At 31.9% G+C, this 23,912-nt stretch overlaps 2 protein-coding genes across 2 annotated transcripts; both read right to left on the reverse strand.

The window, feature by feature from the left end:
* LOC110012401 (uncharacterized mitochondrial protein AtMg00810-like) lies at window positions 2,297-3,113 on the reverse strand. The gene is made up of 2 exons (XM_020695798.1): window positions 2,813-3,113; window positions 2,297-2,661 (listed from the first exon to the last, which is right to left on the reverse strand). The coding sequence occupies exons 1-2, from the start codon at window positions 3,111-3,113 to the stop codon at window positions 2,297-2,299; spliced, it is 666 nt and encodes a 221-aa protein (XP_020551457.1).
* Window positions 11,160-12,780, reverse strand: LOC105167649 (NAC domain-containing protein 100). The gene is made up of 3 exons (XM_011087442.2): window positions 12,308-12,780; window positions 11,954-12,231; window positions 11,160-11,883 (listed from the first exon to the last, which is right to left on the reverse strand). Exons 1-3 carry the CDS (start codon window positions 12,492-12,494, stop codon window positions 11,317-11,319), a joined length of 1,032 nt encoding a protein of 343 aa, XP_011085744.1. The 5' UTR covers window positions 12,495-12,780; the 3' UTR covers window positions 11,160-11,316.

Raw genomic sequence — 23,912 nt, forward strand, 5'->3', positions numbered from 1 at the left:
AAAATGTATTCTCAATCTAATAGAAATAGCTAAAAGCATAGGAGAGATAAGGAATGGGTATTCTCGTACTTGTAGGAATAGGTATTTTATAAGTACTGGTACTTGGGGGAGTGTCTCCTGCCAGCCCAATTAAGGCCCAAGTTTGCGCTAGTTGTTTGTGATTAGGCCCAAAACCCAAATTCTGTTTGGCATAGATAAAGATAGCACTTTGTTTTCAATTATTTAGAATTGGGTTTTTTTTTTTTTTTAATTTTTAACAACAATTATTTAGAACTAATGTTGTTGGCAAACTAAAAACGTGTGCTTCAAACTTTGAATGGGTGAATTACAATACATTCTAAAAAGGTTTGATATAATTATAAATATTTTTTATTATTTAAAAATATTATAAATATTTTATTTGAAATTAATAAATATATAATAAATACTTTCTACAATGGGTTATCACGAGGGGTATTTGCTAGACAATCATTAATTCTAGAAATGTATTTCTAATTTTTTAAATAATAAAAGAGTATTTGTAATCATAACTTATATCAGGAAAGTTTATTGGAAGAGTTTGCAAAAACTTTTACTTTTATAGAAGTAATTTTTGTAGAAAATATTAAAACACAGGACAACCAAAATTGGATAGTATTTGCAAAAATAAAAAAATAAAAAGTAGATAAAAAAAAGCTAACTTGAGTAGTGTTTGGACAAAACATACTTTTAAAACGAACAAAATTAACTAAAGACTGTTTGGTCCTTATATGTTAAAAAAATACTATTTTTCCTTAATTTTAGCACTTGTCTTTTGATAATTATAATCATTTTTTTGTCAAAAAATCATGGATTTTATTTCATTTACTACATCTCATATTTAAATATTTGTATTATGAAAATACTGAATACTAATAAGAAATTGAATGTTTAATTCAATAATGCCCCCAACTATGAAATATAATTATTTATGCACACATAATAAATAAAATTTCATGGTTACATAAAAAATATATTTTTCTAATTAATCAGAAGTAATTTAATTTATATTATTCCATGATATGGATATAGTATTAGACAATACAAAAGATTAAAAAATATTCCAAAGTTTTGAAGATGTGAAATTATAAATTTTGATAGTGAAAAATTATTCAAATTATTTGAAAATTTTAACTTCAAATTTAGATGAACAATTTTTAAAATAAAATAAAAAGGATATAATTAAATTAAAATTATTATAATGACGATAAAGTAATGTAAAAGAAAATTAAATTTTGTAATAAAATCAGCCAAGAACGAAAAAGTTGCAGGGAGAAAAATTAAATTTTGTAACAAAATCAGGCAGGAGCATAAAAGTTGCAGGAAGAGATCATCGTATGAGCGGAATGAGTTTTTGTTTTTTTATTACTTGGGCGCTCAACAATGTCTGGGCCTTTTTAAATTCCAGAGATGAAGAGAAAACTAACTAACTGTCTTAATTGTGTTTAACTGTTGCTAACTAACAATTCTAATTAATCTATCTAACAAACGTGTTTACACTTAAAGATGTGCAAAATACTAAATAACAAATTTACTACAATGTACAAAGGATAAGTTGTCATTTCACTAATAGAAAACGTAAAATGCTGAATGTGCACGTCTTCTTCCTACATATGGATTCAACAATAGGATGCATAGGAAGAGAGGGGCAAAGTACTGAACATTTGTTCAGCCCCCTCAAGTTGGCGCATGGGAGAGCATGCTTAACTTGGAGAAGAGGCGGGCAAAGGAAGGAGGAGGTAGGGCCTTGGTGAACAAATCAGCAGGTTAAAGTTGGCTGGAAATGTGACGAGGGAGAATGAAGCCACGCTTGAAGTGGTTACGCACCAAGTGATAGTTAATGTCGAGGTGTTTGGTACGCTCGTGGAAGACAGGATTCTCAGTGATGTGAATGGCAACCTTGTTTTCACAGTGAAAGGGGATATGAGTGGGGATTGAAATGGAGAAATCTTTCAGAATGTAGCTAATCCAAAACAATTCACAAACAACAGAACCCATGGCGCGATATTCAGCCTCAGTCGAAGAGTGGGAAATAATAGCCTGTTTTTTTGCTTTTCCAAGAAATCAGAGAGGTGCCTAAGTAGACATAGTAACCAGTGACTAAACGGCGAGTGTCGATGCAGTAGGCCCAATCAGGCTTTGAGAAGGCTTAAAGAGAAAGGGAAGAACCAACAGGAAAGAAGAGATCCAAGGAAGGGGTCCCTTTCAGATAGCGAACCAAGTGAAGGGCAGTGGACCAATGTGGCTGGCGAGGATGTTGAAGGAACTAGCTGAGTTGCTAGACAACAAAGAAAATTTCAGGGCGTGAGAAGGCCAGGTAGAGGAAGCGTCCAACCAGGCGTTTGAAATGAGCTGGGGCCGCAAAGAGTGAGCCAGAGACAACATCAAGCTTGATACTGGTAGGCAGAGGTGTCGCAGCAAGCTTAGCATCAGTTAAGTGGCAATCACGAACAATGTTAAGAAGATACTTGCATTGGGAGACATAGGTGCCATGCGAAAAACGGGCTAGTTTAAGCTCCAAGAAGTATTTAGCAAAGCCCAAGTCCTTGATGGTGAAGAGGTTGTCCAAATAAAGCTTGACAGCATCTATGGCCTCCATAGAGTTCCCTGTCAGAAGCACGTTGTCGACATAGACAACCAAAGCTATAAAAACAGAGTCAGATTTGAGAATGAAAAGACAATGGTCATGTGGGGATTGAACAAAACCATAGCTTTCTAGTTTAGAAGAAAATTCAATGTTCCATTGTCTGGAAGCTTGCTTTAAACTATAGAGAGACTTCTGAAGTTTGCAAACAAAGTCCATCAGCAGCTTTGGAGTAGCCTTCAGGTGGAAAGATGTAGACCTCCACATCAAAGTGTCCTTGGAGGAAAGTGTTGTTAACATCCAGTTGCAACAGAGGCCAAGAATAAGCTGCAGCAATGGCAATGAAAATGCAAACTGTAACCACCTTAGCAACAGGAGAGAGACTATCAAAGTAATCAATGCCCTCGATGTGGTTATAGCCTTTAGCAATAAGGCGAGAGTTGTAACGATCAATGGATCCATCAAGCAAAATTGTATGCCCCCATGCTAATGAAGGCAGTTTTGACCTCATCAATAAGGGTCTTGCTATTAATTATAACTGCTTAATTAATGATTCTGCCAGGCCATTTTGAGTATGTACATGAGCAACTAGATGTTCCATCACTATCCCAATCGATGATAATAATCATTGAAGGATTTAGAAGTAAATTCTCCCGCATTATCTAACCTTATCATTTTAATAGGATAATCAGAAAAATGAGTTCTCAATTTAATAATTTGGGCTAAAAGTCTTGCAAAAGCAACATTCGTGTTGACAACAACCTTACACGTAACTAACATGTTGATGTATCAATCAACACCATAAAGTATTTGAATGGCCCACATGATGGTGTTATTGGCCCTCATATGTCTCCTTGAATTCGTTCAAGAAACATAGGAGATTCTATATTCACTTTGTTATTGATGACTTTGTAATTAATTTTCTAAGAGAACAAGCCCAATATATAAAATCACCTTTAACAAGGAACTTCAGGTGCTTTAGTGGATGTCTATGTGAATTTTCAATCCTATACATCATTATTTTACCTGGGTGGCCAAGTCTATCATGCCACAAAGTAAAAATACTTTGATCTAACTTTGGGTTAGTGATACTATGTATTTCAATGGAGCTTATCTATGTGCCATATAAACCAGAAGTATATGTTCTCATTCTTTCTAAAACTTGCTTTTGGCTAGTTTTATATATTGTAAGGTATAGATATTCGATATCATTTTCATTCATGGTTTCAATATGAAAACCATTTTGTTGAATATCCTTAAATCTCAATAAGTTCCTTTGTGATTTACTAGAATATAAGGCATCATTGATATGTCATCTTGCCCCTTTAGGTAACAAGATAATAACTCTTCCGGAACCTTTAATAAGATGACTAGCTCCTGAAATTTGTTCTTGTTATTAACATGTTTGAGAAAAAATTCTTGTTTCTTAGAATTGTATGCATAGTGGCACTATCAACAAGACAATGCTCCTTGTCATTGAGATTTGTAATGTCTTAATTCATTTTATATAAATGAAATAGGTATATAATAAGTAAAGAAAAAACTTCATTTATAAAATATAAAAGCCTTACAATATTAAAAGAATTACCTTACAAATGAGAGTAAAATAACTTAGTAATAGAAACACGCTAATTATATATGAGATAAATCTAATGAACAAGCTTGTTGAAGTCCTCAGTAATATCACCAAACTGTAAAGGCATCTCAGGGAGATCTTTATCATCATTTTCAATAGACTGGAAAAAATTCGATGCATCCATGTGGGTATTTTCTAGATTCCAGCCTCAACAAAATTAGTCTCAACTTCTTTACCCTTCGCTTTCACAGAAGCCTGGTATGATTTAACTAGATGTTGTGCAGTATGACAGGTACGAGACCAATGTCCAGATATCTCACATTTATAGCAAAGATCTCCATTTGTAGTTTTCTCTTGTTGATTCTTTGCTATACTCCTATTGTTCTTCTAAATATTGGGATTAATCTATGTATTATGAAGATTTCCACGACCATTACCATGACCACAAGCCCGGCCACGACCGCCACAACCACGTCTATAAGAATGGCCTCGTGGTGAGCCATGGTATCGACCATGCCCCTTTTGTGCCTCAATCCCACTCCTACTTTCAGGTTTGTAGTAATTAATTGATATATTGATATAGTGATATAACGTGGAAAATTCAAATGTTGTATTTCAAAGATTGTGAAATTGTAAATCACAAAATTTTCCATTGTGGATATATAAATTATCGTGCTTAGTTTTTACGATACTTTGATATATAAGCCAACCCACAAAGATGCAACACTCAAACGACGTTGGTTCCTCCCAGTCATCTCGATACGATAAAGTGGTATGGAACACAAAAATGGAATGCGTGTTAATCAAGTTAATGCACGAGGAGTTCATCACACATCGACTCTAATCCTCCACATTTCCACCGTTGGTGTGGGCTCGTATAACCCAAAGAATGAACTCAATTACGAGTCAGAGTTGTCTTTTTACGACGGTACAACTAAAAGACAAATTTAACAAACTGCGTCGTGCTTGGCGTCTGTTGAACGATATTCTCAACAGGGGGACCAGATGGTGGTGGGACCCAGAAAGGAGTACCATAATCGACGAGGCATGACGTTTAGAAGAGTTATACCGAGTAAACATCTGATCGTGCTCTAATTAAGTGGTGCATAGATGAGTTGACAAAATTTAAGGATCTGCTGGACATCATATTCACCATCGCGTTAGAGCGCTTTCTCAGTCACAACACGGACACGATCTTCTTACGTCTTAATGACGAGAATAAACTTCGCTGGTTGTGTTCATTGGGCAAGTGAATGTAATGCTCGGTGGTTAAAATATTATAAAAAACTGATTAATTTATGTAAAATTGTGTATGTGTGGTTTACTTAGATTGCACCCATACCAAGTACCCATGCTCGTTAAGTATTTGCATGACCTTAACTGTCAGACGTCTACTGTATGTAACTTACCTACTATTTTTGCGTGTTTCTATTTAGCAATACAACTACGACCGGATATATGGCAAGCTCGGATGTTGGTGGAGATTTACAGTCTTAACTCCACAAGCGACAGCCCAGGGACGCCAAGGACTCCAGGAAGTAACGAATCTGATGTTCTAGAGGAATTTTACTCATTCAGAGGTTTAATATGCCCAAAATTATTTAGAAAAAATGTGCCACGTAACACATCTGCACTATAGAGAGCAAGATGGGTTGCTGAGATAATGACAACCCCACACGAAGGACAATTTTTTTATATCATTCACATGACCAAGCCATGCTTCTATGCTTTGATTGATGCATTAACTTTTAGAGGGTTACTGCCACATGGTCAGACATCCAAGGTTACCTCAATCGAGGAGGTTGCACTTTTCATGCAGACGGTAGGCATGCATAAAAAACACCGAGATAATATGGAGTGATTTCAATACACATTGGATACTATTCATCATAGATTCCACCGCGAGTGCTTTCTGCCTTGTGCACAATCGTGCCAGAACTAATAACTCATCCGAATTTTACAAACACACATCCGATAGTGGCACGCAACCACGAATCTACCCATACTTTAAGGTACATACCGCATTTTTTACATCATTTTTCATAGCATAATTAATACAAGCTGGTCAGATGCATACTATTTCATACATGTAATACTTAGTTGTGCGTTCGATGTACGCTTGTATCAGAGCGATAGATGGGACTTGTACCTGCTTGGGTCCCTCGAGTTGACCAAAACCGATATCGATTGCGTAAAGGCCACCTAGCATAGAACGTACTAGCAATATGTGATTTCAATATGAATTTCACCTATGGCTATGCTGGGTGGGAAGGAAGTGCAGCTGATGCCCGGGTCCTGAACCATGTAATATCACAAAATCAAAATTTTCCGTTTTCGCTGATCGGTGAGCACTATAATATATTAGCTACATTCCATCGAACATCTCGCTTAAAAAGAAAATACGTGATATTAGCGGTTCTTTTTATGACAATGTCTTCTGAAAATGCAAGTAAGTATTATTTGGTAAACGTGGATTTTGCCAACTATTAAAATCTTTTTGATTTTCATTTTGCCTCAGCTTCTAACATTATAGGATCATTTAGTAGTAATCAAGAGTAGGATGATGTGTGTTTTTTTGTTGACAGTTATAAAAATTCGTGATGCATTAATTCAAGCAAAATTAATATTTTATACATTTGTGAGGAATACCACATGATACGATGTTGCACATTACTATTTTTTAACCATAATTATGTGCGGACATGGCATATTGCAAATATCTAGAGAGTGCTAGATTTCTACAGGAGGATCACTGGACTTTAAATATTGAGCAGCGCTTCATGTGGATGATACTGGACGACGACACCTGAACACCCATGAGAGACGATGCACGTGCAGAGGCACAAATGAGTCATCGAGCACGTACATTACGAAGATATTTTGGATATTCCTACACACGAGATCAGGTCCGTGATAAATTTTACGAGTTTAAAAGACGATTTCGCCAGTTCCACATCATCACTCAGATACTAGGGATTTATTATGATATTGAAACATTTATTATGGTGTTTTCCTCTGAGCTACAACCACGCGCGTCACGGGTACGTTATGTTATTTCCAATATGATGACATCCATTTAACAATTGGCATTTCAAATTACATATATTAATTTACAACGCAATTGAATCTTCCGTTGGACCCTTTTGCAGCATGCTAGAGGTTTGGGGTCCAATCATGTGGCCGGGTGTTCCTGATGAGGCCCAAGGTGATGTACCGAACAATGAGAGTAGTAACACCGTGCGTATTCCGGTGAGAAGAGGCGAGGATGCACCCATTGTCATATCGAATTCTATTGCTCCATCGGCGCAGATGCGTACACACATTGCCAGTTGGGATGCAGTAGAATATGTAGCGCGTGGCGATGGTGGCCCACCGCTGGCACGCAGTACCTCATTGGCCGCACGACGCAGTCTCGATATGGGATCAGAAGTGGGGGAGATTGGATCATGAACTGATTACATTCGTCGATTTGACATGCAGTCTGATCGGGGTGCCCAAACATACAGTGATGGAGACAACACAACGCACTCACACTGACCACAGGGACTCCCACCACGACGGTGTGATGGTCCTTAGAAATACAATGGCCGAATATGAAAATTCTAAGTCAAATGTCTATTTAATTAGTAAAAATGGAAAACTACTCGAGCGTTTTCTCATTGTCAAACACATTCGTTTCTTATATGTCGTGCAGATGTGCAATTAGATTTGAACAATTCTCTAGAAATTGACAGCTTTATATGGTACGAGTAAAAATATTCCCTATGTTTTGTTTTTAACTAATCAATACGAATTCACTCAACTTTAACTGTTTAAATATTTTGGTCTTAACACATCATTCTCTACTTGAACGAAACATTTGAGAAATTTTAAAAGATTTGGACAATATATCATTACTGTATGCGAATGCAAAGTGTTTATTGTTCGATTTATCAAGTAAATATTTTCACCACGAATATAAACGCCACTGAAATCATTTTCAATATACCGATGTAGTGTATGTACTTATCTATTAAATTTATAATCTATTTATTTAATATAAACAAATCCATTCCACACCAAAGCAAATGAGATTTATTTATTTTTCAAAAAATTATTTGTATTATATATATTATATATTATTTAATATATAATATATGTCAAATCTAATCAATAATTACTACTAAAAAAATAATTATTAACTTATGAAATCATTGACATTTAAGATATTTACTATCGATGCTACTTAGTAAAAGTATTTAAAACTTTTCTACCTAACGAAAATACTGTAGCAGTTTGTTATTACTGAGGATAATATATGATTCTATATACCTAATTCGTATTTTCTATTACTTCAATTATCTATTAAAATTTATCAGTTTGAATATAAAAGTCTAATGAATGTATTTTTAACACGTTACTATAGTGCATTTAACTCTTAATTACAAAATTTTTCAACTTAGACTATTTAAATCTTTTGTACTCAAAATTTTTCCTATTTCAATGAAATATTTGAGAAATTTGAAAATTGAGGACAATATACAAATAATACATACGTAATTCTAAAATTATTATTTAAATTTTATATATTATTTTTTTTCAAACCAAAGATAAACTCTAACAAAAATATTTTGGAAACAATACTACAATGATGTAATTATGTATTAAATTTATAATTATTATTTAAAATATAAAAAAAATTCCTCAACAAAGAAAATTAATTAACATAAATATATATACTATATTTCACTAACAAACAAAATACTATATACATACACACTTATACTAATAAATATTTATATTTAAAGACATGATTTGATAATAAACAGTAACTCTTATTTTTCAAATCTCAAAATCAAACCTACACCACTTATTTTAAATTATTTTATATTATATTAAAATACAAATCCAAACATATAATTTATTTCAAACACATACTTACTTATATATTTTCTTTCTCCATCTTTAAACACCAAAACAAAATATACAAAATATTAATCCAAAGATAATGAGAGTGTCTTTGTCATAGGGGTGGGCTGGGCATTGTTGTATCAAATGTCGATCGAAAATTTAAATTACTACAAAGAGTTTCTGACATGGGAAGAGTGGCGGCTACCGCTGGGGTCAACATCAGAAAGGTTATGTGCAAGAGGGAAAGTGGGGCGGGAGATTTGTTGTTTAGTGAGAAGGAGAGAGATGCCCAACATGACACGTTTCGACAGTTAACCAAACGAACAAGAGGCCCGGGGGTGAGATTGGGGGTGGGGGTGGCTCCCTATTTTGCCAGGCCACACTCGTCATCCCAGGTTGTTACACTTCTGGACATGACACTTTTCTTCTAATTTGCATCTTCTTACTTCTATACATTTCTTTCTCTTTCCTGGATTTTTTGTGTTCTTATTTAATTTAACATATATACATCAATTACTTTCTATAATATTAAAAATCTTCAGAAAAATAATTTTTATATTTGAAAAGTCTATTTACTTATTTCTAAATGATAGGGTTAAAATAGTCTTTTCAAATTTAATCATTAAAGTCAGGAATGATAATTGTAACAATTAAAAAATAATTTTGAGCTTAATGATATTCAGATGTGTAGTCGAAGAGTTGAGTTTTCTTTTTAATTTCTTTCTTGTCGTATGTAGAGTTTTTCATTTAGTCTGTCTCTTTTAGTATGATTATCAAGTACCATAAAATGGAGCAACGATGTTGTCTTGAATTTTTACTATTTTCGGCATCTATATCTTCATTTTTGTAGGTATTAGTTAGTTAACTACTTCTTCTATTACGTCTGGTACTTGAAACAAATGTACGAGGATTGATTTTCTACTTTTTTTTTTTATTTTAAATGCAAGAGCGTAAGTAGTAGTTATTGCTGATAGTATTGTATTTAACTATCAATAAGATCGAATTTATTGATATTAAAATTCAAAATTATTCAGACGTTTATATAGGTTTGTGGTATATGGTCCGTGAATTGTTAAATCAATACATAATGATGTCCCCCAACTGGAAAAAATCTTACTTAGATCAGATTCAGTCGTACTAAATCAATTACAGAGTGTAATACACCTGCTATGCGATTTGTCATTTTTCTTAAACTGTTCATCAATCACACGATAAGTATATTGCACTTGCCATATAATTAACTCAAATATGACCGTGTCGAGTCCAGACTAAAGTTTTTTCCAACCAAATGATACCCCATGAGTAGTGGTGTCGTCAACCCCAATATATATATATATAAAATAAAAAGTATTCTGTATTTTTCTTTTATATTCTTAAATCAGAAGTCATTTAAAAAAAAAAGAAAAAAAAAAGATGGTTGAATAATTAAAGAAAAGGGACTTCAACTGTATCGGATTTTCTTCTTTATAAGTGTCAATTTCACTTGCATTGTTGGAGCCATGGGAACTAGGTTGGTTGCCTAACAAATAGATATAAATTTATATTGTAGGAGATATACCTAACTTTAATAAAATATATTATCCAAATTAATCTACCCACATAAATGCACAAATAGAAAGATTTTTCTTTTATAAAACCAACGCCCAAATGCAAAATACTGAAAATTATTAAATAATCACCTCATTTAAAAGTTTATGCGTAAATAAAAGAATTTTTCTTTATGCAACAGACGCTGAAAAGCAAATTAGTGAAAATTATTATACAATCACTTTGAATCATTTAATATTTAATATCTTGCATGTGAAAATTTCTTTTATTAATGAATGACAGTGAAATTTGAACTAAGAACCTCTTATTTGGACTGACTCCGATACCATATTACACAACAATGTTATTAAAAGTTTCAATTGTTAGGAAAAAAAAAATTTAAATATCTAACGTCTTAACAAGAATTAAGTCGTCAAATTTATATTATGCTGAATATTTAGGATCCATACCATTTGATACTGACGCTGAACTCATGTAAGAAAATCGCTAACAGAATAAGTAAAACATAGAAGGGGTGAAAAGAAAATGTTTCAAGAAAAGAAATGACATGTGAAAAAGAATTGACTCTGATTCAGCAAGAATTTGAAGTACACCATTTTGAGAATCTTGTCTTGTTTCTTACAAATGTGAGTTCAGAAACCTATACACAAATAACAATCTTTCTATTACTCTAACAACATCCTATTCATCTAAGTTTTTATTAGTAATTCCAGAAGCAATCAAGGTCTAGAGGACCAGTGGAAATGATTGGAAATTCTTGATCATCATAAGGCTTAAATCCCAGATCAGCAGTATTGATGCCAATATCCTCTGAGAATTCTGCCTTAACATTTTGCTTCATGAAGGGTCCATTTTTCTCGAGCAAAAGCCGTAGTATCGACTCGTCTTGCATGGTCACAGAGTCCGGCCAGTGCGCATTCCCTGAACACGAAACGGTCTGAGACGAGAGATTTGAGCTCGGATTTGAAACTTTAGGGAAAGTGAACGGAAAGTGCGGAAAATGAGTCGGCTTTGAAGAAGAGGTCAATTCATCAACTGATTTGTCTAGATGTTCCTCTATTGGATTGGAGAAACATGTTAGATTGGATCCCTCAGCAGCTGATGTTATTCTTGTCTGATTTTCTTCAGAAGATAAGTCCGTGAGCTGAGGCAAATCGGTCGGCTGCGCATCAGCAGTACCACAATCTATACTCCTCATAAGCCCTGATATATGCACTTTCTTCCCTCCTGAAATCTTCTTGAAGACTCTACAGATCACCCATTCATTCTGCAGGTTGAAGGTGAAACAGTCATAAACAAACAAACAAAAACAGAGGAAAACAGGGGAAATTCTTTACTTTAGCAGTTTTTGGGAGGTTTCTCATGGAATGTTTTCCTTCTAATCTGTACTCATGCATCACCCAATTCGTCTTCTCCCCTCTAGGTGCCCGCCCTCTATAGAAAACCAAAGTTTTCTTCATTCCCACCAACGTTTTCGCACGATAAATCTCCTTATCCTTCCCCGTCGCCTTCCAGTATCCAGCATCGGTAGCTCTATTCGTCCTCAATCCAGTCGGATACTTCCTATCCCTCAAACAGAAAAAATACCACTCTTTCTCTCCCATTTTCGCCTTCCCTTCAATTCAAAACATATTCAATATTAGAACATCAAGAAAATCAGCTGACCACAACGTTACGTTAGTAAAACTTACACGGCAAATCCCACGGTTCGACCTTGTTCAAGTCTACATCGGCTATAGCTTCCGCGCTGAACCCGCTGTCGAGCACTTTAGGAGATAAGTAATGAGTTATGAGCTCTTCGTCGGTCGGGTGGAAACGAAAACCTGGTGGTAGTTCCATAGGCTCATCAGGTGTATTGAAACAGGACAATCTTTCCATTGTTGTGACTATGTCCTGATTCTTTGTATCAGAAACTGGACATAAAATCTTGTACAATTCTCCTAACTGTATTTAAAGGCAAAACAGAGGAAAAGGCTGAGAAAATTTCAAAGCTAGTACATGAGGATAGGTGGAAAGCTAAGACAGCATTTATACAAAGGTCTGAATGGTTTTTGCAGTCTTTGTGTGTGAAAGAGAGAGAGATTGTCCTAACAGAAAGATTGAGAGGTTTTGGTTTTGCTAAGAAAAGAAAAGTGATCTGAAGGAACACAACTCCATAAATAGTTGCTTTTCGAGGAGGAAATAAACGTGGTTCTGCTGTAATAAAATTGGATCATCTTTATTAGCTTTCTTGAACTTTGACCTCAACCCTTATCTTATCTCTTTATTCTTTTTTAAACATATAACCTTAACTGCATTATTTTAACATCATAAATTAGATCATTTGGTGTTTTCGTCTTTCAACTTTTTAAATTAGTATTTTGTCCAGCGTCTTTTTAATATTCGTGATTTCAGTCATATTTTTGGCTGGAGTTTATGATTCTCACCTATGCATCTCGCGTGATTCTTATAATTAGGGTTACTACTTATATTAGCTCAGCTTTGATAGTATGTTGCTCCTTTAACTTTTCTTGTAATTTTTTAATTTTTAAAATTTCAGTTATTTTTTTACTGGAGTGCACCATTCTTGCTGGTGGAAGTAAACTCTGAAAAAAAAAAAAAAGATTGGAATCACAAAAAATAAAAAGAGGTAGGACCAAAATGATCTTAGAAAATTAAATATACAAAAACGTTAAATAACTTAAGCTACAGAACCAAAAATACATTTAACCTTATCAGACGGAGCACGTGGGATGCATATGCAAGGACAACACATGAATTTAGAACATACGTAAGTTTTAGTTATATTTGTCATATGACAATTATCTTTTAAAATTGAATAAACGAATATAATTGTTACATGCAATGTATTTGGAGTCATCCTGATGAAATTTGAGAGTGAGAGATTTTATTATTTTAACAAATTTGATTTCATGTAATTTTTCAGAAAGATAAGGGCATTTTAGGAAGTGTATATTTATGAACTAAATTTGAAGTTTAAGGTATTGAGTCTTGATAAAAACAGTATGTAGATATGGTCACATTGTGTGTGTATATATATATATATACTTCTTACTTGAGTTTGATTTAATTATATCCAATCAATTATTAGCATTTGCAGTATGATTAATTACTTTATATATATAAATATATTATATAATAATAAATATAATGCCCTCGTCATGTTATTAGCTTGATTTAACTGAGTTTAGGTTGAAATTTCTAGTGTCTATAAATACTTATTTATACTATTTATTAAAGTTTCAGGTTTTAGTGTAATCAACTTTCAGCAAAATTAATATTAATTAGCTAAAATATCCTTATGTGTATTTATTTTGCTTATAAATAAAAATCTCTTAGATTAATTAGTTATGTACTTAAATAATTTTAATTTCATATATATATATATTTAAAGTTAATTTGTTTTTATCAATTCTTTGTATTATATTTTTATTTAACTTTATAAAAAAGATACGCACATGCATTGGGTGTTCTTCAACTACTATTACAGTAAATATAATGCCGTCACCATGTTATTAGCTTGAATACGGCCGAACTGTCCAATTGTGTCTTAGTTTAGTGGTTAAAACTGATGTTTCATGAATAAGTTCGAGTTTATGGATTCGAACACCCCCAGACGTGTGAGTATATATTTATCTCATTTAATGTGAATTTATTATAGTGCGTATTTATATATTTAATGTAAGTTTATTAATCGAATTAGTATATTTTTTAATTTATTGATATCAATGTAATTATATATTTTTTTTTTTATAAAATAAAAAAGTGGCGGAAGTGAAATTTATGGCATGGTATGCATAAGTAGTAGAAAGACGTAAAGTCGTGTTAGTTGAAATTTGTTTAACCAAAGTTTATCTACTGGAAGAGTCGCTATGTATTTGTACTCACTTCCTTCACAAAAATCCAACTTGTCCTCAATCGAAGGTGGAAGGACCCAAGACAATCCTCAAAATAAGACAAAGTTGTTTCAGTATTTAGATTTCTTTTCCAACTCATGAGGACCAGAAACCGCGATTTCACTTATGGTTTTGTTCTCGTGTTTTGGTCTCTTGTAATAATTTTTTATTTTTTTTTATAAGAAAAAAGAAGTATTTTTTTAAACCCAAATCCTTGGGTTGTCATTTAGAAGACACAAGGTAACTCTTATTATTTCCTTTTTTAGGTTTTCTTGAGTTTTGATGTTACTGATGGAGATTTCACGTGTGTGAATTAAAATTATGATATGTTTGCTATACGATTGACGTATGATCGATCTATTACGGGATAAATTATAAATGTCACAATCTACTGCACGCAACGCACAAGAATCAAACTGTATTAAAAAATTATGTACGAAATCGTAAAATGTCGTAATTACAGGGTGTATGTGTAATTTTTTAAAAATAGGAATAGTTTGTTGAAATGATACTGACATTTCTATAGGTGTATGCGTAATGTTACGTAAATAGACTATAGATTAGGGAATGTAGATGCCAATGTGATGCCAAATTTATATATTTTATTTTATTTATAATATATTTTAAAATATAAAATTTATTTATTATATGCACAGAGGAACAACTTACAACCACAATTAATTTATTAAAAAAAAAGAAAAAGAAAATACCCCTCTTGCATTCCATCACGTGAATTAAAGAAACAGCATCCCTTTTACCTCCTCGACGTTTTAAATATATTTTTAAATATCTTAATTTATTGATAAAACAATTATTAATTGACATAATTGATCCACGTATTCTTATTTGTGTCCGGCACCTATCCGCTGGCTGGTTGTGGTTATCCACCGTCTAACTACTAATATTATTATGTCTTATTTTATATGGCACATTCGATATATGTGTACAAAAAAAATATAATAATTAAATATTATTTTAATAAAAAAATAATAATATGAAGATAGTTATCTAGAAAATAAATAATTTTAAAAGAAAATATTTGAAGTAAGAAAAAGAGAAAGAAATGTTAAATAAAAATAAATAATTATATAAAAAAATAGTTTTTACCACTTATAGATAGTGGAGATATACGAAAATTAGTGAATAGAAAACAAAACATATAAAAAATAAGGGAGACACTAAAGATGTGCTCTCCCTTAATATATAGTATATATTATTAAAAGGTAAATTGCATCCACATTCTCCGTCTTAGGTCAAATTACATAATTATTTTTATATTTTATAAAATTATAAATACATTCCTAATGGTAGTGTTAATGTAATTTACCTTAATTAGGTGTTTATACTTGTAAACACTTGTCTCTAAACATTGATTGTTTTTATAATTACGACTACAACCTTATTAATTAAAAATTAATTTTAAGAAAGATGGATGTAATTTGTCGTTAATAGAAAAGATATAGATTAAGCTCACCCCAATTCTTTGTCAAGGACGACAGGTAATTCTAAAAAATGAAAGCTAAAGTAGACCTGGCAGGGAGTAGAAAAACTAGATTATTATGGCAACAAATGGTTAAAGTTCTTTTTGCCTAAAGTTGAGTTCTGAATTTCCAGCTTAGGAAAGCCGAATAAAACCTCATTTAGCAAAGATCGTTTGTCTTCAAATATATGTTTCTTGTTTGACTTTTCAAAACTTAAAGTTTGAAGATCTAGATTGACATGTTCTATGAGGATATCTTGGTAATTTAGTGTCGAGATTCCCACAGTTTTGGCTAGCATTGATGGAAAATTTTTGTTATGAAATAAATCAATTATAGAGCAACCGTATCATATTTGCTATATAATTGGTCACTTTTTTTAAATTGTACACTAATTATATGACACGTGCGTATTGTTTTGTGAAAATTGTGTGATTTGTGTTTATAATCATATATCAGAATTACTTTATATATAAAATATTATTATATAAATTATGACCATTATATATAGTAATGACATGAACGAAATAAACTTAAAAATTAGAAAAGCTGCACTGATGGAGAGTTACGATACTTATTGTTGATCTAAAGCCATGGTTGCCTTCCTACGTGCAGGTTTTAACAGTTGACCGTGACTCCAGGATAAAATCTCATTAGCTCTCAACAGTGTCTCATCCCATGTGCACGACCACGAGAAGATCAGGAACCAGTCCACAGTCATGTTGCAAAAACTCTAACAAATACTTGTGGGAGTATAAAATATTTCTCAACTCATAAGCTATATAAAATCTAATGACCCTTTAAATAGTTGTAAAAATATGACCATTATAAAATATTAAGTGGCCTAATTAAAACTCATAATATTATAATAAATCCAATTATAAAAAGGCCACATAAATATATAAAATGTAATGGTCAAATACTTATTAAACTTTATAAAATCAGGATTAAATCATTATAATAATGGGGCCATAAACTTCAAACAAGTATCAAATTAAACTATCTCATTAAGATCAAATAAAGTGTTGGAAATAATTTGATAATGTAGAAAATTTTAAAGCTTATTTCCAACAATTTTCCACAAGGTTTAAAATTTTTAAAATTAGAATATGAAATAAAATAGTTGGCAACTTATACCGTGCAATCGGTGCATGTGCCTTTCGGGTTTGAACATACACTTAGTGTTGAAAAATTCATTTGAAGGAGCAATAATAGACTTCGCCTTGAATTATGCCCATTGAGCCAAATTTCAATTACCACACATATGATATTGACTTTAGGACATGGTTATAGCAGGTGAGCGCGTCAATAACCCTACGCTCTGATCCTGATTCTCGTGAGGTCTCTAGGGTTAGCCCAAACTCATAGGCGCAACCCATGGAAACTCTCACTTAGGTGAGCCCTCCAAAGGTATGTGTGACCCATAGCTCGTGGAAATTCTGCTTTTGGTCTCATTCTGGGTCAAAGCCCCACCTAACATCACATTTTTATAGCACTTAACCTTAGGGAAAGGAAGGAGATCATCGTATTTTTTTTTTTTTTTTAAATACTCTCTTCTCAAAATAATGTGCTATATATAAATCACGCAGTGCAGGTTTCTACACATTGAACCTTCTTCATGGGGTCTCAAATCACAAAGATTGGGTTACTTCCGAATGTGACTTCCTTACGGGCTTAGCACATCCCCCTCGATGATAAAGAATCTTGCCTCTTCATTAGTCCCTCGAGGTCCTTTTCTGTCACATGGAGTATAATATCATCTACCTCTTATTTTCATTTTTATAATTTTACATCTGTCTTGTTTTCCTTCTCATGTTATGCGTATGACCTGCATATCAAAAGAAAACTCCACAAAATAATATCTTTAGTTCATACTCTATGTATTTGTAACTCAATAATAATTTCTCAATTGTAACTTTTTCCATGATAAAAGCTATTTAACTCTCATCTTTATTTTATGCATAACTGCTGCACTGTTGTAACACTTCAAAATAATAGAAATTCAATTTCACCAAACACTTGTATATGTTCATTCATATATGAAGCATCCCAATTCAGTAAATTTGTGACTGAAAGAAAAGTACTCTTCACCCATATAACTGATCACTTAGACATGAGTATTTAAACATTCAATTTCAGTGGAATAATCTCATAAAATTATTCTTTATGTAAATACTTGTAAAGCGTAGAGATTTGCACTCTACCATTTGAGACTCAATATATGAATCCAACAATTTGATACGTGAACTCATATAAAGAAAATAATATATAAGACTGTACAGGCTCATACCGTTGGGTATCTCATGCATTTTCTAGCCATTCAATTTTTATAAAAAATTACACAAACTTATAAAATGCTAATCTCATTTTCTAAATTCCTTGTGGATGGATGAGAAATGCATATTCCTATATGTATGATAGTTACAAAATCATAAATATAATGTTTCCAAAGGCACATTCATACTCATTAATATTTTTAATAATGATAATTTTAAATTACTCGACAATAAAAAATGATATAATTAATAAATTAAATTATGTTTAGTAATTTTCTCTAATTAATGGATGACAATGAGCCATTTTAAAGAATTTAATCATATATCATCATTAACGATAAATTTAAAACAATTAATATTCCTATATTAACTTATCACATGAAAAAGTTAGCCACAAAATTAAACCTCATATTGCAAAATATTTTTAGTATCACGTCATTACACTTATAATCTACAAATTTCCTTTGTTTTGTTTGATTCCGTCATGCTCGATAGATCATGAATGTAAAAATAGAGTTAAATAATAAATATATATATAAATGTGAATAATCACAAGCTCTTGAGATATAATTCTCAAGCATGATTACTTAAATATGAAATCAAATTACTTGTGCGTTTTTCAATGTTGAAGATATAAAAAGTATCTCAATTTAATAAATAACTTTATTCCCATTCATGTTTAGCTTTTAAACTTGATTATTGTCCTTATAATTAAATTAATTAGCCATTGTTCTCAATGGCCATTACAAGTCTGGCTAATTACTAATAGTTATGGAAGTTAATTACTGCTAATAAATCAAAGAAATTGTAACACTCAACTAATTTGCATATTTCTCTTTTTTGATTCATGGTTTGCTTACTAATAATTTTATTTATGATGATTAGCTATTGGAACATAACACCACTAATAAATAATGGAAACTCAATTTTCATTTGAAAATCAAATGCCTTGCATAAGAACAAAACTCCGAATTAGAACTGTAATATGCATTTTTTTGACACAAATCATAATCATGGCTTTAAATTATTGTGAAAATTGTGTGATTTTTGTTTATAATCATATCTCAAAATAATTTTATTTATGAAATATCATTATATAAATTATCACAATTACATATGATAAGGAAATGAACGAAATAAACTTAGAAATTAGAAAAGCTGCATCGGTGGAGAGTCACGACACTTATCGCTGACCTAAAGCCATAATTGCCTTTCTATGTGCAGGTTTTAACGGTTGACCATGACTGTAGGATAAAACCCCATTAACTCTCAGCAGTGTCTCATCCCATGTGCACAACCACGAGGAGACTAGGAACCAATCTACAGTCACATTGCAAAAACTCTACAAATACTAGTGAGTATAAAATATTTCTCAAGTCATAAGCTATATAAAATCTATATCTCTCTCAATGTGTCAAATGAAGAAAGCTAATGGCCCTTTAGTTGTAAAGATTTGACCGTTATAAAATATTAAATAGCCTTATTAAAACTCATAATATTATAATAAATTCAATTATAAATAGGCCATATAAATATATAAAATCTAACGGTCAAATACTTATTAAATCTTATAAAATCACAATTAAATCATTATAATAATGTGGCCATAAACTTCAAACAAATATCAAATTAAACTGGCACATTAAAATCAAATAAAGTGTTGGAAATAATTTGACAATGTAAAAAATTTTAGAGCTTATTTCTAACATATTATACTTGCCATAAGAATGATTCAAGTCTGACAGAGCTCCGTCCGAATTAGAATTTTTCAAAATGAAGTTCTGATGGGTAATAATTGGAATAAAAAGCTGTGGACCCTCGTTTTGTTTGGATATTTTTTTTAGTTTTTCTGAGAGTACTATTCTAAATTAACTTATTATGAAGCATTAATGAAGTCGACAATTTTCATAAATATAGTTTTACCATATTCGGACTTCCTGAAATATGAAATTGGCATTGCATAAAATCATTTTTCAGTGCAAGAAATTTTAGTTTGGGGAAAGTCTCCAATTTTTTGTCCCATAACTTAGATTTTGTTCATTTTTAGTCATAATATTTATAAGAATCCCACTTTAAAGATCATAATTTATAAGTTTCACTTTTCATTATTTTTAGTCATAATATCACGATACTCATGTAACGGTTACGTTAGGAAATTTTGGAAGGAATGCAGGCACGTAAGATGCACATGCTTCGTTGTTGGAGAGATTATAATTGCTAGTTTTGATGAAAGGGAGAAAAAAATAAAATAAAATTAGGACCCCCACAATTTAGATTCTTGCAAGCTCGTGAGAATCAAGCTTTCCAAATTAAAAATACAATTTTAACAAGCGACTCAACTGCTACAAAATTAATTATCATATTTGTCTAATTCTTCGATTCTCCAGTTGAAAAAATATGGTTCTTCCTCGATTGTTTGAGATTAAGATGTAGTGGAGAGGTAAGATTTGGGGGGACAAAAGAAAACATTAGATTAGGGTTTTCTCTATAAAAATTTGGGAAGAGAAAATTTGGGGAAAATAGATGAGGGCTTTAGAGAGTATTGGTTTTAAAAAATAAAGTATGTGTCTTTTACATGACATTATTCCCTTCAAAACATTTATTTTATGTCGTCATTTTTATCAAATATTTAACGACATGAAGAAAAATGTAAATAAGGCCTAAATTACAGGACAAAAGAAATGATATTTGTACTTTTACTTTGCATTAGATATGACTAAAATTAAACGAAATTATATTACACTTATTATGTGATTAATATATAATTTAAAAAATAATGATCAATCATGTAACAAATTCAATTGATCAATTCAATCAGATCAAATGTAACTTAAATAAGATTTTTCTTGTTCCAATTTCCGGCACGTCATGATCCCAGAGAAGCGACTAGACTATCTACAATGTCTAGTAATTGATTAATTAATTATTTGAGTTGATTAAGGTAAGGTAACACCGGCCTAACTCTCGCTAAGCAAAAACGCACACAAACTTTTTGACCAATGACTTTGAGTTTTACGGATAATCTCTCACATTGGGGCCATGTTTCATGTGTTCCGACATGGTGCCACGACAGGGAACAACCACGTGGCAAGATTTGGTTCGAGGGATGCGTAATGTGTGCATGCACTTGCTTTGTCTTATAAATTTAAAAGTTAGGCAACCAAAATTTGTGAGAAATAAATTGAATTAGTCGTCTTAATTTGAACTTTTGAAGTTTGAATGGAAATGGTAAGAATATTAAATGACTATAATCAAGTGTGTGAACAAAGTTTAGCAGTCATTAATTAAGTGTATTTTGTAAACGAACAGCAATCCGTCTGAATATTTTATTTTAACGGGATAATTATATTCTCATCTCTTGAAATAAAAAAATATCTATTTAATATAATTTTAAATTCTAATAATTTAATGGATTTTTCGGTAATTATTACAATATGAAGAACTTATTATACCAAACATTCTAATCTTATTTATTTAAATATTTTAAGCATTTATTATTAAAATAAAATTTAATATTTTTAAGCTTTTAAAATATATTATAAGAAATAGGAATTTATAAGATATTTTAAATAAGCTCAATTAAACAATGTCTTAAATAAAGAATTTCAGTGTTGAAAGAACTCTTTTTTTCGTTTCCTCTCCTAATTAAAAACCCTCTAGCATAATAAAATATTGATTTTTAGTTATCCAAATAATGATGGGAATTGAAATAAATAAATTTTTTTACGGCCTTTTGTCAAAAAATTAAGATAAAATAAAATTTAGATAATACCAAGTTAAGTAGAGGGATGAACCCTAATTGGATTGTTTAAGTTGATAGTGAACTCCTTGAAATAGATCAATTGTGAAGCTTAATGTGGTCATGGGAAATTATACTTTTTTAACTCAATGAAGTTGTGTTAATTTCGTGTAGGTTTTTAATATTCTTTTAGATAAACATGTATTTAACTATATGCATGCACATAAAAATTATCTGTATTACGATTCTCAAAGTCTTGTATAACATTCGTGGAACATTCTTTCTATAAGACATTTTATTCACCTTTTTCATTCTTCTTTATGTACAGGTAACAATACCACAATTTAAGAATTTTTTTTGTTTGGATCAAATTTGATTGTCAAATCAATTACAAAGTAAGTGATCACACTTGTTATTTGATTGGTCACTTTTTCTAAATTGTACACCGATTACATGATAAGTGTATTGCACTTGCTATATGAGTGGTTCACACGTAATCGAGTCAGGTTCAGACTAGAATTTTTCCCACAATTGACATACCATAGCCAGTTCTGGAATGTGAAAAGCTATAACCAGAGGTAAAAAAGGATTTTTCATTAATTGAGTTTGAGGGTTAAATTTTTGGGTCAGTCCCAGGCTGTGCATCTGGCGAGGAAGGCGAGATAAGGTTGCATCTTATCCGCTTCTTGAGCAGGCAAGTCTTCGGATGAGGGAGGACTCCTTCCTTGTGAAGACTCCTGCTTTGCAAGGAGTTTAGCTTCTTGAGGGCACCTTCCTTTTCTTGAGCAGAGCTCGGAAGGAAGCAGCAGATTTGTTCCGGGCCTCCCTCTTGGGCCAAGCTTGATGAGGCAGGCTTCATCTTTGAACAGACTTTGGTGTGGGGGCTCTTTCTTGGGCTGAGTCTATTGGGCCTTCCTCTTGGGCCGAGCCATGCTGTAGGGTGCTTCTTTCTTAGATTAAACCCGGCGCCCTTGGCCAGACTGCCTCTCTTCTGGACTGGTGAGTTCGACTTGGGCTTTAGCATTTCTTCTTGGGCCAATCATTCTTGGGTCATACCCATCAATATATATATATATATATATATATATTACATTTCTCCGTTTATAAGTTCAAAAACATACATAACAATGTTATAATGAAGGCCAAAATGGAAAATTTATGTAATATTTTTTGCTAACATCAACAGTTTTCATGCAAACTCAAACAGAAGGGGATCGGGTATAAACAGAGAATTCTTAAAGACGATCAAAATATAATTTCAAAATTTTTTTAAAAAAAGTATAATTTTGTATTTTTAAATAGAGTTTGAGTGTAGTTAACCCTTATTTAAATGTCTTCTATTTTTCTTTTATTATTGGCATGATTGTCTGATGTAAGGTTTCTTACTGATAGTTGTGTGGTAGAGCTTCGGCCATCTCTTGGAAAGTTACTCTATGAGAATCAATTTTATTAACTACGAGGAATTTTTACTCATATTTTTTATAATTTTTTGAAAACTTTGTATTTGCACAATGTCCTCTTTTCTGTCGCAAGGGCTTTCTACTAATGGTTGGAACTTGGCTTACATGGAAGCATTTTAAAGTTAGGGTTACACCTCTTTACAAAATTTATTGTTTATACTGATTTCTTTCGTTAGATTTTGGACAAAATACTAACATTAGTAAAATAATTACATAAATTTTTAATTTTTATCTTTCATTTAACATTCTCGTGTTATGATTTTATACTTAAAAGAGAAAAAAATATAATGATGTTAATATTATTCTATATATAGATATTACATTTATCCCTTTATAACTACAAAAATACACATAAGAATATTAAATAAATGATAAATTTTAAAATGTACATAGTTTCTTTTACTAACGTCATCCAAACGCCTAACGGAAGAGGGTCAGGTGTAAAAA

Source organism: Sesamum indicum, linkage group LG8 (genome assembly GCF_000512975.1).
Source record: "Sesamum indicum cultivar Zhongzhi No. 13 linkage group LG8, S_indicum_v1.0, whole genome shotgun sequence".
Lineage (NCBI taxonomy): Eukaryota > Viridiplantae > Streptophyta > Magnoliopsida > Lamiales > Pedaliaceae > Sesamum > Sesamum indicum.

Bases quoted from the DNA above. Each gene is read 5' to 3' on its own strand.
- LOC105167649 (XM_011087442.2), bottom strand. From the start codon at position 12,494: ATGGAAAGATTGTCCTGTTTCAATACACCTGATGAGCCTATGGAACTA. The intron at 12,232-12,307 runs GTAAGTTTTACT...TTTGAATTGAAG, and splicing joins CGAACCGTGGGATTTGCCGT to GGAAGGCGAAAATGGGAGAG. The intron at 11,884-11,953 runs GTAAAGAATTTC...TTCAACCTGCAG, and splicing joins ACCTCCCAAAAACTGCTAAA to AATGAATGGGTGATCTGTAG.
- LOC110012401 (XM_020695798.1), bottom strand. From the start codon at position 3,113: ATGAGGTCAAAACTGCCTTCATTAGCATGGGGGCATACAATTTTGCTT. The intron at 2,662-2,812 runs GTTTGCAAACTT...CTGTTTTTATAG, and splicing joins CAAAGCTGCTGATGGACTTT to CTTTGGTTGTCTATGTCGAC.